Here is an 18845-nt window from a genome sequence, read left to right as displayed (position 1 = left end):
CAAGAAAATACGTGCGAAATTTAAGGCTCCAACCTGACAGCTTTTTAATAAAACCAGTCTCCTGTGCTATGAAAGCACGAAATATTTTACGCTTGAAATTTACGTTACATTATAGCCCGAGCTGTTTATTTCTTTTATGGAATAAATGTATAGATACTTAACAAAACTCTGAGTATTCCTTTTGCCTTTTTTTAGAGTAGCCGTTTAGTGAGCGTTTCTTGGGATCTGAGTTCCGCTAATATAAATAAGTTTTTTGTACTGGCCAAAAGATTAAGACTATTGGGTACCGGTAGTTCGATTCACCTTAACCCCTCACTAGTATTGGGGCTATGAGACTCAGACAAATACATTTTTTTATAATTTCAGACATATGGCAGCATTTGTACTGCCGATGTTCCATCTATCGTCCTATATTTAATACATCATTTAACACGTGCATTGACAACAAAGCCGGTTCTATCAGGTGACAGTTATTTCATAGTATTAATCGCCTTCTGTCTGTGAGACCCAACTCGTCCAATTTACTTTTATTTATTTTTTTTTCTTCTAATTTTAGAATTTAGAAAACTGTGTGGTACTCGATTTCTGATTTTAAATCTCATTAATTCCGATGATTTGGCCTCATCACTAACTAGGTTTGAGAATTGTTTTTGGATTCTAAGATGATTATGACTTTAGTTTCATATGTCCCGAAGTGGGATAAAACAGTGTTTCTCTTGTCATCATGATAAAAAAATTGACTAAAGTATGGATTAAGATACAATAACACGCCGTACAAGTATTGATTTAGAAGTCAAACAACAAAAATCAGAGTTATAGTTTCAAATTTTCACAGGACTAGTATCGATGGTTTTACCGAACTATCATTTTGCAGATGAGGATGATGGTTCGGTAAAAGCATCGAAATTAGTCCTGTGAAAATTTGAAAATATAACGCTGATTTTTGTTGTTTGACTACTAATTTAAAGTATGGATGACAAGAAGAAACCTGAAGTCTTAACTTTTTATAATGAAACGAAAGGTGGTGTCAACTGTGTCGAAGATAGAGTGGCATTTTGTAATATTACTCTAAACAAAACGTTAGTCGATGGTCGTTTTTTTATGCCCTACTAAACGTAGCAGCTTATAAATCATAATTAATTTTCAAATCAAATGCACCTGATAAGTCTGATGCCAAAACCAGAAGATCGTTTTTAAAAAACTCGTGTTCAACTTGGCAGACCATATAAAAGAAAGAGCAAAGTCAAAAACATTCCAAGGAACATTCATATTGCTGCACAAAAATCGTCAGGGATAGTTTTATAGTTTTAACATCTAAATGAAACAGGAAAAAGGGACAGACGTGCCTATTGAGAAAACAGAAAAACTCAATATATGTGTGAGCATTGCAAAAAATATCTGTGTTTAGAGTACGCTACTTTTTTTTCCTTTTTGCAATTAATGTAAAAATTAAATATCGTTTTGAGTCAGCTATTCATCAATAATCGAAAATACCTTTATCAAATGCTTACTTTATTTTAACTATTTTGTTTTGTCTTAACGTTCACTATAATGTCTAAAAATACCTTTGTTGTTAAAAAGAATTCACAAGAATATAAAAATTTATTTCGTTGATCTATTTTAGGAATTTTTAGGGTCATAACTAAAAGAATATAAAGTTGTTTTAATTTAAAAACGATGCGAGTACAATATATCTGATGTAAAATCCCGGCAAACAAGTCGTTTGCATTGGTGTATTCGTAATTCTTTTCATTTGCAATACCAACATATAATATTTTTTGAAAAATTTTCTCTGTGAAACCATTCCTCCCTTTAGAAAGGTAGCCTTACCATGCTTTGTCTTAATCTATTAATCAATATCTTCTTGATAAAAAGTATTATGCGTTTTATGACAATATTGTTTTACATTTTAGAAGTGAAGTAGAAGCCCGTAAGAAGGTATTGACGACTGAAAGCAGCGAAGAAATGTTTCTTGATGGTTATTTGAAGGAAATCGAAAGAAATAAACAGAAGAATATCCAAAGCTCGTTTACTGGTAATAAACTACTTCATGAAATTCCAATTTCTTATCTCCCGCCAGCCTATAAGCATAGTTAAATGAGATTAATGTTTTCCATCAAAAATTTTGTTAGACAGGTTTCAGTGAATAAGCACGAATTAGGAGCTCCGCAATACGTTTTCACTGTTTTTACAATTGGAAAATCAGAAGTGGTATTATACTTGGTATTATTTTTATAACACGTGAAGTGGTCTTATGTTAATGAAACACTATAAGCCCATAACATTTTTTAATGAAACATTATGTTAAAATACAATCTAAAATATTTCAGGTTTGTATTTAAGACTTGAATTTTAACAGAAATAACATATTAGATTCTGGCTAAAATTTATAAACAGTAAGTGATATTTTATTCCGGCTCTAAATAGATTTAGGTTAAAAACTATATTATGATATAATATAAAATTTCTTAAAATTGCTATTTAAAACTCTTATATGCAAATAAGACGCATATACAACCTATGATTGAGCATAAATTAGATTTTGATTATATATGGTAAACCTGAAATAATACTTTACATAGAATGCTTATCATAGTTTCGTGAAACATTTTAGAATAAGTATAATAAGAGTTTAATCTGAAATACTGAAGTATGCAATAAGATTTTTTCTATTGAATCTGTGCATGAAATTTATGCTATAGAAGAGAATGATTTTTATAACGGTGTTTCATTTTCAGAACTTCAAAGCTCTTCTAATGCAGGCATCTAATCCAGAAATCTAATCCAACTTCTAATCCAGAAAACGCAGTTGCTATTCTCTTGCATCATTAATAATAACGAGGCACAACAGCAAATCATATACTGACATTTACATATAACTGTCTAAGTAGATATAGTAATGTTTTCTCTCACTTCATTTACTACAATGTGCGCCCATAAAGTAACCGGAAAATAACGTATAAATAGGAAAAATATTACTCTTTTCAAATAAATTTATCGCTTTCAAAATAATCTCAAAAACAGTCTATAAAATTTTTCCAACGTTTCTTCAAGTCATCGAAAAACTGTATATAGGCTTTGGAACTAACCGTTTGCAAAATACGCGTAGTGTTTAATATCCAAAAGTTTTCAAATCTATGTGCTTTCATGGCAATTTTAATTTTTGGAAAAAGGGAAAAATTAGCTAGCGATAAGTTGGAAGAATGTGGTGGGTGATTTATCACCGCAATTGAATGCTTAGTTAGATATTGTTGTGCAGACAATGCTATATAGGGTCTAGCATTATCGTGTAAAAGAAACCACTGCCCAGAATCAAAATATTCCTTCCTGATTCTATTTACTCTCTTTCTTAATTGAAAAAGCACATCCTTGTAAAATTATTGATTAATTGATTGATTTTCAGAAACAAGTTCATGACGAATAAGCCTTGTGTAATAAAAAAAAGAGTGCGACTGTCTTATTTTTACTGTTCTATCAAAATCCGAGGCACAGCCAAGCACAAACGCTCCTCATTTTTTAATTTTCCATTAAAATTATTCTAAAGTTTTCTTTTCTTATGTCAATTGCCAAGTTGTTACACATCTATCAGCTTTTACTTTTTCAACATACATTTATTCCTTTTCTTTTGTATTTTATTATTTGGTCTTTTAATTTGTCTAGTTATTTTATGAGTGCAGTTTGTATTTCTTTTCTAAATTCTTACCATGTATTATCAGACGCGTTTGTCGACCTTTTTCCAGACTTTATCTGGGTTATACATTTTTATTAAATTCCCTATTATATGTTTCGAGAAAAGTCTTGCTGCGTTCTGTGAGTTCATGGATTTGGAGATATTGATGAAAACACTTGATGAAGATTCAAAACACAGCTTATTCGCCAGTAAACACTGTTACACAGGAGAGTTCCAAAGACACGTTTACAGTCGTCGAAAAACTACGATAAACACGCTGAGACAATTAGCAACACAGCTTTCAGGCTATAACGGTGAAGACAGTTTCACGGTAAAGTACTAAGTTACAGCTCCCGACTCGGTCGATCGCTTTCAAGCTAATCTCTGAACTCAAGACACATTAATCACTGAGCTCAAGCCTCTAATAACAAGTCAGCTATGTGTAGATTTAACCTACCTTCGACAATATTCCCGAGAAAAACTGCTAAAAATGCGTTCTAGAATGCTCTCGCTCTGTTTATAGCCATGTTTCCCAACGTGGGGCCCACGCCCCACAAGCGGGCAATGTGACTGTTGAGGAGGGCAATTCGAAAATGGACTCGTCCAGAGTTTAAGGGGACAAAGGATGTTCTAAATATGTTTCATAAAGCTAAATTTTTTTTTAATTTCCTTTTTTATTCCCCAAAATAAAGAAAAATGTAAGTGATGTACATGTAAAAACGTTTTTAAATAGCGGTGCATTTTAAATATTTTATAAAGAATTCTCGCTGTAGACATGGACATTTAAATAACTGACACATTATGCTTTCCAGACATTTCTCGCACATTTCAGCCAACGAATTTATTTTATTTTTTACTGTAGGAGTGGCAACCAGTCTTTCCTTAAATGGAAGCTTTGTTTATATTGATCTTATATTTATTTCTTTCAGCCCTTAGTGAAACGAGGGGTGCAAGAAAAAAAAAAAAAAACGTTTGTCGGTATTTGGAGGCATATTTAAAATTTGGTTTTATACCTGGTCCAATAAAAGGTCAACTTTTGTCTTTTATGCCAATAATGCCTGACCAACGAATCAATGAAACTAGGCCGTCTTGAGGCACATTTGAAAGCGAAACATAATGCTGATATTAATTCAGATTTGAATTATTTTCACACTTTAAGGCAAATTTTTGAAAAAAGTCTCTATTTACTGCTCATAAGGCAACTGTTAATCGTGCTCTTCAGGCTACCAAATTTCATTACTCATCGTTTAATCTGGGAAAAGCCGTACTATAGGGGAGAACTGAATGAAACCATCAATATCAGCATTTAAAACTGTTCTAAAAAAGATGGCAAAGACATTAAAGCTATGCCACTAAATAACAATACCGTTTGCAGAAGAATAATTAAATGAGGACATTGAAATACAACTTGTTGAAAAGCTGAAAATAAGAAAATTTTCGGTGCAAATGGATGAACCAACTTTGAGAGACAGTGAGGCCGTACTTGTAACTTATGTAAGATATATTCATAAAGGGGATTTTGCCGAAAAATATTTCTTCTGTAAATCATTAGAAAGCACCACTACCTCCAAAGATATTTATAGTAAGCTAAAAAATTACTTAGATATAAAAAATATAATACATCTTGTATTGCAGATGGTGCTTCTAATAGGATGGTTGAAAAATAAAATAAAGCACGGAATAAGAAAAAGGGTTGCTTAAAATTGATAAAAGATGAGAATCCAGAAATGCTTCTTGTGCATTGTGTTATTCATAGAGAAAACCTGCTAGCTAAAAACAATTCGCTTGTTCTAAATGAAGTACTAAATTCAGTTATAAAGTGTAGTATTATAAAGTGTATAAGTAAAGTGTATAATAGTGCTATTAAAACTAGGGCCAAATGTGAACATCTTTTCAAGTTATTTTATGAAGAACAAAATGAAGACTATATGAGACTTGCACTTCACACTGAAGTAAGAAATCTGTCGAAAGGGAACTGCTTGGAAAGATTTATAAAACTATTTGATACTCTTAGTTATTTTATAAGCGACAAATCTGAAATGAAAAATCCGTTAACGGATGATAACAAGGCAATTGTGGGTTATTTAGCCGATATCTTTGAAAAATTAAATATATTAAATAAAAAACTTCAAGGAGCAAATAAAATTTATGTCGATGCAAAAGGAAGATATTTGGTTCCATTATCTTTCTTGAATTATGCCAGGCATATACTATTTACCACAAAAATTTTGAAAAGTCTCATTGGCTCCAAAAAGTTTACGTGACTACCACTATACTTGTTATTGTCGATCATCTGAAAATTTTATCGGCTGATTTAAAAGATTTTGTAACTTAAAACATATTGATTTCCCAACTTGGATGATGCAGCCAATGCTAGTGGATTTGGCTGATATTTCAAATATGCAGTAAAAAGAACTCGCAGAAATTCAAAATGATGAGTCAATTAAAACTTTATTTAATATAAAAGGAGCGATGACATAGCTTTGTGAGGAAACCAGAATCAGATATCCAAATGCAAGAAAATTTGCAAGAGAACTATTTTTACCGTTTCCATCTTCATATTTTGCTGAAAGCGGATTTAGTACCATAAATGATTTGCTGCTAAAAAAAAAAAAAAAAAAAAAAAAAAAAAAAGAAAAGAAAAGAAATCGGTTGGATATAATGAAAGCGGGAGACTTGAGACTCAAGTTATCTAAATTGGAACCTGACATAAAATTTCTTTGCAGCAAGTATCAAGCGCAAAACACTCGCTAAATTTAAATAATAAAATTACTAATACTTAAAATGAAAAACTTTCACTGAAATGAGTTTTTTTCTTGAATTTCAGTTCTGCATGTTTTTAAAGTTCACTTACTGTGTTTGCTCACAAACTTTCGTAGCCATTTCTTCCTAAAAGCTATCATTCAAGTTTCTTTCGTGAACATTTCAATTTTTAAATATTAAAAATTATGTATATGCTAGGGGGAGCTTAAAAATTTTAGAGAGGATTAGGTCGGGCATAGCACAAAAAAGGTTGGGAAACACTGGTTTATAGCATATCGCCAAATAACTTCGCTCCAAATCTGGGAATCCTGCTTTTCCCTGTCACTTTTTGGCATTTTTGCGGGAAACCCCGCTTTGCGGGAAGCTATCTCATCGCAGCTGAGCATGTCGCAACAGTATTCTGTTGCGCAATTGTGCTTATAAAAATGGTTTTGCCGTGCCCTTTGTGAACACAGATACAGAAAGAAATTAATAATTCAGCTGAATATTTTATGCGTGATCCTTTGCTATGTACTCCCACAAAGATTATTGTCTAATTTTCGTAAAACAAAAGTGTGGCCTTGAATTCATCAAGATAATTTTTTTCGCTTTAGAATTTAGTATATATAAAATATTGCATTTTTATTCGTTTAAATTTCTTCCCTCAGAAAATCGCCTACTAGGCAATTCTCAGGCTATTGTTATTGGAGGTAGTGAAACCACAAGAACCGCTATTTCATGGTTATTGTTGGCCATGGTCACATATCCAGAAGTTCAGAAGAAAGTACAAGAGGAAATAGACACTGTCTTAGGGAAAGATGGAAAAATTACGTGGATGGAACGTGCAAAATTGCCTTACGTCTGTGCAACTATGATGGAAGCTCAAAGATGGAGAACTGTGGTCCCTTTAAGTGTTATACGTAGGTAAGTTGGTTTACTTGCGATGGATAAATACTTTCTCTTCTTTATTAAAAAATTTGCATTTTTTTCGAACCTGCAGCAATTGCGCAGATCGTCTCTTAGTTTTTAAACTTTGATTTTGAAATCTTTTAAGGAAGCTTTGACTAATGACTTTTGAGTATATATATATATAAGTAGAAAGTAGCAAACCAAAAATAGAGAGAACTAGTTTGGTCAAAAAAATTGCTCATTGAGCTGCAAATTTTAAAATAAGTTGCAAAGAAGCATACAGTTAACTAAATACTAAACTAAACTAAAGCAATTAAATTATACGCGAAACAACCTACTGGAATTACTACAAAATAAAATTAACTACAAAAACAAAATTGGAAATTAGAAAAATTTTTTCAAAAACCTGAAAAACTACAGCATATTTTGTATGCTTAAAAATTAAAGACATTTTAAAGACAAAAAAATTATATACAAAAAAATGTAAACAAAGGTCAATTAGCTCAATTCGAGGTTTCAGACTGACTTATTAAGTGAAAAGTGCCCGAAATCTCCAATTTAGGTAATGCCAGAGGCACGTTTCGGCGAACGAAATAGTTGAGACTGAAAGCGGTAATTCATAATTAAAATTATTAAATTAATTTATCTTATTCTAGCTAAGTCTCAATAGCGTCATACCTTTTTTCGACGTGCCTGGAAATTAAATTAAAATTGCACTTAATGAACAAAATCGAAATTAAAACAAGAAAATATTTTTACAAAAGAAATTAAAATCTTAAAGCAGATGTAAAAAAAAAACCTATACAATATGGCCTGTGGTGGCAAATGTACAAAATGTACAACTAAATAAAACGATGCAAAAGTTGCAAGTGATAAAAATACATCATTTTAAGGGATGACCCTATCAACTCGAAAAATAAAAACTTTGTTTAAATGAAAATAAATGAAAAAAATTACACAAAAAACGGGGCCTGCTAAGACCAAAGCCAAATAATTATTGAAGAAAAAGACTGACATTCCTGTTATCGTTTTCGTTGTTTTATGTACTTATTGATGTTACACCTCCATTTCTATATGCGAAAGCTAAATATATATTTCTCTGTCTATGAAATTGAAGCTCGAATTTACGCGCATATAATTTCCCTCTAGAGGCTTTCACGGATATTTTCTGTAAATTTAAACCAATAAATATGATGTTCATTCTATAATAGTTCATTCTATTATGGCATATTACATTTCTCAGTTTTTTTAGACTACTAATACTTAAGATACGCAAAACTTTCTCTTCTAATCTGTTACATTTTGCTACTAAACACTTGACTGGGGATACTCCGAACTTTCTCTTCTAATGTATTATACTAACATTTTGAAACACTATACAAAACATCGCGGATTCTCTTTTGCACATCTTACTTTTATTCAAAGGGTTCACGAAACGTGTCATAAAAAATGTAAATTTTAAACTTTCTGTTTTCCATTTACACATTTGCCTTACATTTAACTTTTATCATGTTTTAAAACGTATCCCTGTTAATATCTCTGATTCCTTTTTCACTAAAAAATATAGACTTATACGGAATTTTTAATGATTTACTGTCTTTGAATTAAACCTTATAATTCGGAAATAATAAATTTTCATGACATAAATTCTACTTGAACTAATAAATGGACATCTCTAGCCAGTTTCTTTCAAATACCATACGAAAAATAACGATATTTCTTATTATTCTTTACTCCAGTCCAAAAAATACGTGCCAACAGCATCTCATTTGCTATTATTTTACACTACAGACATGTTATTATTTTACGCTAAGTGCCAGCAATCTCAGGAAACTCTAAGTGAGCCTTTCATCTTCGCTCTTACGTAGAATTTACAATTCTACTAAAAACGTTTGTAAGAGCGAAGATCAGATGCTCACTTAAAGTTTTAGGAGACTGCTGGCTATTTTTTTTTATATAAACTTCTATATAACTAGTTTTGCATAATTACCGTTCACATTTTTCAGAGTACTTGATCTTCATTATAGCTCTCTTTTCAGTAAATTTATATTTTATATGCTATCTAATTCCAAAAATAAGCTTCGAATAGGATGAATATTTGCACATTCTATTAAATTCCCTAGGTCTGGAGAATTTCTTTTACTTCCAAATTTTTACCTTATGTCTGCATAACCTGCATTTATTCCATTCGTCTTCCTATTACTCATACGAAAAATTACAGTTACGTGAGAGATTTAGAATACTGAAGTTCATATTAGTATTGAATAATGAGAACAAATCCGGCATTCTGTCATAATTGACTAATACTCTGAATAATAAAATTTTAAGAAAACATCAGTTTCATTCACGAGAATAAAATAAATACATTTTCTAAGCAAACCCAGGAAATCTATCACGTTTCAACATAAACGATCAAATATATTTTTAAGTATTTGAATAACTCATAAGCTGAAGATAAACCAAAAAAGTATCGAGAAATCATTGGCGTATACCAACAGCAAAGATAAAATAGTTTCCAACAGCAAAGAGAAAACAGTTTAGAAGTGTCTTTCGTCCGAAATTTAGTTTTGATATAGGAAAATACACATTAAGTAATTTAATGTGGATATTCGTGTACATGTTTGTGAAGAAACAAAATATATAAACATTTATGAAAATTTTTCATGTTTTCTATTTTGGTAATAATACTGGTAAGTTAGGAAAATGTTCTGTACTGAACATATGTGTCTATGAAATTCTTTGGAAAAAGCGGAATGTAAATAATCATTTCAATATTTCACTAGAAATCAAGTGTTATAGACGAACAACGATTTAAAAGTTAACCAAGAGCACAACGAAGTGCATATATAAATTATTTTTCTAATCAGTTATGAATGTTTGAGTAGAATATATCCATAACCTTCAAAATTATTAATGAAACGTTCAGTTTAATCCTTGAGAGTTTACTAAAGAAGGCTCTGTAATAGTAAAATGCTGGTTAAAATTGTGCTAACAGAAGGGAAAAATATGCCTTTTTAAAAATATTCGCATGTAATGTTATAAAAATGAAAGGATAGCCCCGGTTCAGCAGTGCAATACAAGGTGTTAAGTAAGAAAAGTTTCTATACTGAGTTTTTGTCACATACGAAATGCATTGAAAGAGCGAAAATTAGTAATATATTAGCACTGGATTAAGAAACAAATTTTCAAATATAATCCAGTGGTAAGAAAATTAATCAAAAAGTATAACATGTACAAATATTTCTACGCAATTTAAGTTATAATTGTTTTCGTTTCAGTAGAAAGAATTCAGAAAGTACAAATTTGGTAATGAAATACTCATTTCAGCCTTTAAGGTTTATTAAAAGATGCAATAAACATGTTCACTTGAAATGTAATGCAGAAAGGGAAAATATAATTCTAGTTCATCAATACAATATATTAGTTATGTACGGTTAAGCATTCATTTCGTATATGATAAAGTTGAAACTTTTGAGTCAAAGAGAAACATATTTACGAAACTATGATTCTTATTTTATTACTAGTTTAAATCAAAGCGCTGATGTTTCTTATGAAGATGAGGTATTTCCTTAGGTATGTTTCTAATGAAATACTATATAAACTTCTTTTAAGAAGGAAATAGACTTCACGAGAAAAATCTATGACACTGCAAGTCAGTGATCGTGGTGACTTAGAGAAAATATTCCAAGTCTGTATGAGATGGGTTAAAAGTCTGTATTATCTACATACGAATGCGTCAATGTCAGAGAAAATTAATATATTCCCATAGAATACTAAGATAAAAATTCCATTTCTTTTCTTAACTTCTGGTTCAGCGTGGTAGTGTTGTTGAAGTTAAATCTTCTAAACGTGTAAAAAATTATAAAATAAAATAATTTAATAAATATAATAATAATAAAGTAAAAGTTTGTTTCCAAGACTTTACGAGGCATTGTAAACGATAAATAGGAAAATATTTGAAAGTTCAATGATTTGCAGTGGCAGTAATGTCAAAAATGATAATATTCAAAGTGTTCAAAAGGTTAACAATACGGTACTTCTTCACAAAAACGGCTTATGAAAACACGAACACATCACAGCCACCCGCAAATAACTCAAGCTGAAAATTACCGTCAAAACCGAAACTGAAACTAACCGTCAAAACTGAAAATTTTATACTCAAAAGTTACTTTGGATGTAGGAAAAGAAACATTAAAGGATCCAAAATGAAGATACTCATGTAAACCTTCCGAAATGAAATGTACAGTATTTCAGGAAATATTCATTTAACTTCTAATTTGTTCGTAATTTTGTTAAATCACATGTAATGAGCGGGTGTGAGACACGAAATCTATTCGTATGCGAGAAAAATAACAAACATTTAACTATCTGGCAATGAATCAAATTTCATTGGAAAAGTAATGGCATGAGAAGTAGAAAAATATAACTGAGTAGAAAATCTTGTTGATAACTTCTGAATGTGTTTGTTTTTTAAGGCGAAAAATGTTCACCACAGTTTCCAATAGGGCTCAAAAGAAACAGTTTGCTTTTTTGAGTTGGAAAAATTTTCACTTTAATTTTTTAAGATGAAAAATCTCCACCTTTTATTTCGTCTATGGGAAAACCCGTGTTAATTTCAAAATGTAATTAGAAAAATTACACTTTGAGTTTAAAAAGTTGAAAAAATTCATTTAGATTTTTTTAGGTCGAAAATTTTCACTTTAATGTTTTTTGGAAGAAAAATCTCCACTTTTATTTTGTCTATGGGAAAACTCATGTTAATTTCAAAACGTAAGAGAAAAAAGTTACAAAAAAGACATAATGGAAAAAAAAGACATAATGGAATAATAAAAATAAAAGACATAATGGAAATTATTACAGAAACAGAAGAAGATATGTTCTTAAGATCTCAGTAATGTTAACGAATTGTAAAGACTCAATTTATAAAATAGTTTAAATAGTTTAATACTGTAATGCACTTCTTGAAATATTGTGTAAAAGAAAATTGTAAATGATATATAATTATAACTAAAAATTGTAATTATTTTTTTGTTTTATCATCCTAGTTGGATTGTTTTTGTATTGTAAAAGATAATCGAGATGATTGTAATATTTTGTTTATGTTATTTAGTTTTACATAAAGATATTTGCTGGCGAGGCCAGTAATCTTCTATTCAGGGATGGGTACAGTATGGTGGTTGAATTAATTATTGAGTAGTTCCACTAATCCCTGCATATACCGCAAGGTTCGCAGGAGTTAATAGCCAGTGTTACCTATGCTTTAAGTTTCCTTGTATTTCCTAATCTCCCGCACTATCCGTTCACCTAAAACCAAACAGTCGAGGACGTGGTCAGCATTTGGAAGGGTGACCACCGCAAAGGGTTTACTTAGCGCTTTTTCTTCCCGCTACTGTCGCTGGTTTTTTTTAATTACTTTAATAATAATAATAAATGTGGCATCTATGAATTTATTTATGGAAATGTATTACCATAGACGTTTAAAATGAAAGCATAGTATTACATCAGAAATATTAATAAGATAATAATAGTATTTATTAAATATTTAAGTGCGAAAATGATTGATTGTAAATCGAACACTTTTTCTGTAAAATAAGAAAAAAATCGTATGAAGAGCATAACTACAGAATTTCGAATATAAATAAGAGCAAATCCTAATTTTCGAATAGCAGATTTATGCTTCGACCTTTATTAACATTTTAAGTAGAAGGAATTTCGACAGCAGCCTGCGCGTTTGCTTCACCGCATACTAGCTTCGATTTGCATGAGGCGAGTCGGATGATTTACATTATGTCTACGCGAGTTTGCCTTCTTCACCGATTCATATTCTTTGACAGAACACACGAAAATCATGGTTCGTTTCTGAAAAAAATGCCCACAGCCCCAACAAAGAAGCTCCGAGCCGTAGAGTCTCTCCTGAAAGCTTCTTCGCTTTCTTGCTTCAAAAGCTTGACTGCCCTCTCACGGTGTAGCTCCCCCTCCGCTGAATCGGAGGGAGGCAAAAAAAGCAATCGCATTTTGACCCCAATGAAAGAGATTCTAACCCGAGAATTTTTTAGGTGACTTTGGATGGTGAAACCAGAAAAATTAACAGTTTTACCTTTTCGCCACTGGATTTCTTCTCTGGTATAAAAAAGGCACGATTCTATTCTGAGTCTAGTCCCCCTACGCGAAACCAGGCAAGAAAAATCTAAACATATTCACAGTACATATGGAGAGAATAAAAGATTCTTTTTTCCAAAACAGATTGTAATATGGATTTAAAATACGTATGTATGTATATATGTCACATAACTCATATGTATATATATATATAATAATATTCGACGCGAAGAGAACACTTTGCCCACTCCCAACTAGAAAGAACGTAAGTTAATTAATGCTTTTTCTGGCCTTTATATCTTCATGTACATTCACTTTTCTTGTTATATATTTAAAAACAAACTTTTAGTTTTTAATTTTGATTTGTTTTTACAAAGATTGCATTATTTTTTATAATTTGCATTTTTCTAATATTTATTTAAACTACTTTGAATTCTATTTCATAATGTCAATTTCCAATGTTTAATTTTTACAAATAATATTGAACTAAAATGCATAAACACGATCGCATCGCCTTATTGCTTGAGTAATGGACGAAACACTTTCGTATTTATTTCTTAATTATTGTTCATTGAACGGGAGTTGGTTTGTTCCCCTTGACAAGTCAACTAATTTCCGATCAATGACAATAATTACTTGCATTTAATTACTTGCTTTTAATTTATTTCTTTTTACAATTGAAATTTTGTTATTCATGATTTAATTCAAGTCCTCGTTAAACATTTTTAACAATTTACATTCAAGTTACTTCGAAACATCTTTAGAAATATAACTTACTAAGTATGGATTCACTCTTTTAAGATAATTCTATTAAATTAATCTCAGGAGATAATATAATCAATGTCATGTAGTAAATAAATTATTATTAACTTACTTTGCAGCAATTGCGCAAGTAGTAGAATAACTCGATTTCGCACTAAGTGAATTTAAGATCATACAACATTTAATATGCTAAATAGCAGCTGTTAGCGCTATTTATCTTTTACCTAATGAACTCACTATATATATTAACTCCACCTTTTATATTTATTTTTAATTTTTAAGTTTAAAAGTTTTTCAGCAAAAACTTTACTATATTGAAGTTTAGCAGCCTCCTTACTTTTAAATCTTGCTCGTTTATCTCAAATTGAAATCATTAAATGTCATTCCACTAGATGACAAACTTGCAAATTTAACGAAATGCCTACTACAGGCAACCCCAAAAAACACTTTCGATGAAAAACATTTAACTGTATTTGCATGATTACCTGCGGCACCTGACATTTGAAATATATAGGACAGAATAAAAACAATCTTAACTTTCGGGTCAATAACCATAGAGCTCAAATTAAAAATTTCAACGCACAAAAAATTAGCACTTTAACACTTACATACATTGTCATGCCTCGCGCTCGTTCAAACACGAGGTGGGTTCTTCTGTGTAAACTTACCATAGTGGGAAAATAACACTTGTCCGCTTTGACATTTTCTTCACTAATTTATTACACAAACTGCACTATTGATACACCATACAACGAATACACTGTAAAATAAACTATATACAATATATATATACAAGGCGCGCAAAAGAAAAACATATTTCAGTTCTCTACATTCTCACACGGCATGCTCGCCGGTCCAACTCCAAGTGCCCACTCAGTCCAGTCTTTCTTCCCCCCACCAGCCTGCCTCGACCGGGTTTTCCGGGTTAGGTCACTTCCGTTCTTCGTCTTTCATCAGGGAAAGGAACTTCACACCTCCCCTCTGGTTTGTAAATATTTACGACTGAGTCGAAAAATTTGAAACCCATATTATTTTGGCACTTACCAGGTAGTCCCTCTATTCCGGGACATAGCACAAGTAATCACAGTAAAATCAGAGAGCAAAAAAAAAAAAAAAAAAAGGGTCATGCTACAGTTATAAACACTAACACAAAAAAGAAGAAAACACATAAACATAAAAACTGCACATGTCCAAATTTCTATAGCAATACAAACAAAACATTGCAATATCAACTCACTGACACTTCTGTAATGAATAATTCTTTTACTAATATACCCTAATAACACAATCTTTTCTAGAGTAATCACAATAATACAAAAAAATAATAAATGAAAATTACAATATCCATATACTTTTTGCCATACCAGCATTGAACATTATCCTTTCTAGTGTTACAATAATAAACAAACACACACACACACACACACACACACAAAAAAAAAAAAAAAAAAAAAAAAAAAAAAAAATTAGTTTCTTTTACCAACATTAGTTTCTTTTTTTTTTTTTTTTTTCAATTTAGTTCAGATTATTGGTCACTTATACATTCGTGAGGGATCCTCGACAATGCGTTTGCATCGGAGTTTTTAGCCCCTGGTTTATGCAATACAGTGACTTGGACTCGAGATAAAGCTAATGCCCATGTCTGTAATCTAGCATTACGGCGTATCCCTTCGGTTAAGTACTTTAGCGGGTTATGGTCTGTATGCAACAAAATCTTATTTCCGTATGTCCAAGTTTCGAACTTGTCGAGAGCCCAAATAATTACATACGCTTCTCTTTCTATAGTGCTCCATTTAGACTGAGCGCTAGTTAATTTCTGGCTAGCAAATGTTATCGGTCTAGCTTTCCCATACTCATCTCGTTGAAGTAAACACGCTCCCATACCTATTAGTGAGGCGTGTGTGTTAATTTCAAAAGGTTTCCGTATATCCGGCGTATATAAAGACGATGCCGTGCACATTGCAGCCTTTAATTCTTTGAATGCCTTCTCGGCTTCAGACCTCCAAGGTATATCATTAGGTATAGATTTTTTCGTGAGATCAATTAACGGCCTAGCTACTTTTGGATAATTCGGAACATACTCTCGATAGTAATTATATAACCCCTAAACTGATCTTAATGCCTTTTTGGTTCTAGGTGGCTTCAAATTTTTAATGACCTGCAATTTCTCTAGATCTGGGCCATGTCTGCCTGAGCCTACTATGTGACCTAAATACTTTACCTCCGACTTTCCAAAAGAGCATTTCTCTAAATTAGCCGTAAAGTTCAATGTCTGTAAAGTACTGAGTACGACTCTTAAATGTTTAAGATGTTCTTCCCACGTTGACGAATAGACAATTATATCATCGATGAAACCTTCAGCATAATCACTATGTGGTCTAAGAGCTTGATTCATAACTCTTTGGAAAGTTGCGGCAGCACCTGACAAACCGAACGGCATCACTTTCCACTGATACTGACCCTTCGGAGAAACAAAACTCGCCAGATGTCTACTTTCCTTCTCCATAGGGATTTCCCAATACCCCTTAAGAATATCTAGCGTAGACAAATAACGTGCTGCCCCTGCCTTATATCGAAGCTCTTCTGCGTTTTGCATAGGAAATGGGACAATCTGACTTTCCGCATTAAGCCCTCGATAATCACAACATAAACGTACGCTTCCGTCCCGTTTCGCTACACACACAATAGGGTAAGCAATCTCTGCTGTGGAAGGTTCAATTAAACCTCTTTCTAACAAATCAGCAATTTGCTTTTCCACCTGTGGCTTCAACGCCTCAGGTACCTTATAAACACGAGGTTGCTTTCTTTCAACTCCCGTTTTTAACCTGATACTGTGGGATCCTACCTTCGCACATTTAATCTCCCCGTCAAACACTACATGGAAAGATTTGATTAATCTGCTCAACTGATCCCTTTGTGACCTATCTAAATGTTTCCATTCCTCTGAAACACAGATCCTATCTAAAAGTTTGTCTACTTTAGGGTTTCTTTGAATAGGCGCGTGCTGCACCTCCCCAAATTCTGTGTCAGCCTCATAGATTATCCCTACTGCATTTATAGGCTGTATATATTTCCGTAACTTATTTTGATGCAAATGTCTAACAGATTCATCTGGCAATTTTACCAAACATGAATGTGGAGACTTTTTCGCAACTATTTCTCCAGGTCCTATCCATTTCGAGCAAAGTTTATTTGTTGACGTTGGTATCAGTACTACTATCTCATCTCCTATCTCGAATTCATTTTCCTTAGACCTCAAATTATGATGATGAACATATTTCTGCTGTTTGGCTTCCGAATTTTCTTTAGCGAATTTCTCTGCCTCCTGTAACCTATTTCTGTAACCTACTATGACTTTGAAAACTTATATACCTCACTTCCTCTAGGAGAAATCTATACTAGTCTACTAGATCTGCCTAAACTCTTCCCTGATGCTCACGATTATGAATCTTAACAAATGGAAAACGTACCTAAACTGCACACTTTTTCATAACTAAATCAAATTTCAAAATCAACTTTTAAATAAGTCAGAGGTCTACCAATGGGCTCCCATTCCAGTACCTCGCTTTGTAATATCTTTTTATTTATCAAAGAATTTAACTTCCAAAAAAATCTACAACCACAAGAATTAAATTACTACACACTTACAGATATATTGATGACCTTATTACAATTAATAATTTTAATAAAATTGAACACTCCGAGATTTATTCAAATTGTCTTACACTTAATAAAACTAATAATTCACAAAATAGCATCATAGACTATCGACTATCTAGATCTTCAAATCATTAACTACAAAAAATTTTTGCTTTTTGACAAAACAAGAAGCTTCAATTTCAATACTAACAAATTAATAAATTGGAATTCCAACATATCCAAAATAGTAATTAACAATACAATAATAAATCAAATACAAAGAATTAAAAATATCTGCACAGATACGATAGATCTACAACGCGAAGTTTTGCTCCTTATTAAAATTCTCAAAAATAATCTAATACCCAATCAATTTATTAACCATTGCCTTAAAAGAGCAGGCGTGAAATACTCACTCTAAATCATTTAACTGATAGGGATATGATAATTTGTTTCTAAACCTGAGAAGGCGGTATAAGTTGGATGCTTATCAGTTGAAGGATTTGTACATAGTGTAATTACTAAGCTGTATATAATGTAAAAAGCTAATTGTCTTCAGACTTATGCTGTTACTAAAAAAATGGGCCTATTTCATAATCTCTAGTCTGTCAAATAGCTCTTTGACAGTGAAAATTCCTTTTTTCCTTTTCTTCTTAATCGTTACGACACGACAATTAGCCAGAAATTAACTAATTTCCATTCACTGGTATTTTCAAAAAAATTTTAACAGACAGTTTCACTCAATAGAGCTCCATTACATACGTCCCTCAAGAATTCCAAGTCCCTCCCACTACCATAAATTACTTCACACAAGTCTTACCGACTTATATAATTCAAAGCCCCCGCTGCCGCTAAAGAATTTCCGAAACACAACCCTTCTGAGTCAGACGCGAAGAGAACACTTTGCCCAATCCCAACTAGAAAGAACGTAAGTTAATTAATGCTTTTTATTGCCTTTATATCTTCATGTACATTCACTTTTCTTTTTATATATTTTTTAAAAAAATTTATTTTTTAATTTTGA

At 31.8% G+C, this 18845-nt stretch overlaps 2 protein-coding genes across 4 annotated transcripts in view; one reads left to right on the top strand and one right to left on the bottom strand.

The window, feature by feature from the left end:
- The window catches only part of LOC118182980 (uncharacterized), a 223419-nt gene that overhangs the window by 112737 nt on the left and 91837 nt on the right, over nt 1-18845 (bottom strand). The window lies entirely within an intron of this gene.
- LOC118182979 (cytochrome P450 2J4-like) overlaps nt 1-18845 on the top strand; it is a 51497-nt gene that overhangs the window by 24052 nt on the left and 8600 nt on the right. For both annotated transcript variants that reach the window (XR_004757154.2, XM_035352372.2), the window contains exons 5-6: nt 1914-2035; nt 7081-7336. Coding sequence is in view for 1 of the 2 variants with exons in the window: in XM_035352372.2 (XP_035208263.1) it covers nt 1914-2035; nt 7081-7336 (378 nt within the window). In the remaining variant the exon portion in view is untranslated. The remainder of the gene's footprint in view (nt 1-1913; nt 2036-7080; nt 7337-18845) is intronic.

Source organism: Stegodyphus dumicola, chromosome 1 (genome assembly GCF_044657685.1).
Source record: "Stegodyphus dumicola isolate Sdum_Otavi_A_Nest chromosome 1, ASM4465768v1".
NCBI classification, from domain to species: domain Eukaryota; kingdom Metazoa; phylum Arthropoda; class Arachnida; order Araneae; family Eresidae; genus Stegodyphus; species Stegodyphus dumicola.
This window is presented reverse-complemented; position numbering and strand designations above follow the sequence as displayed.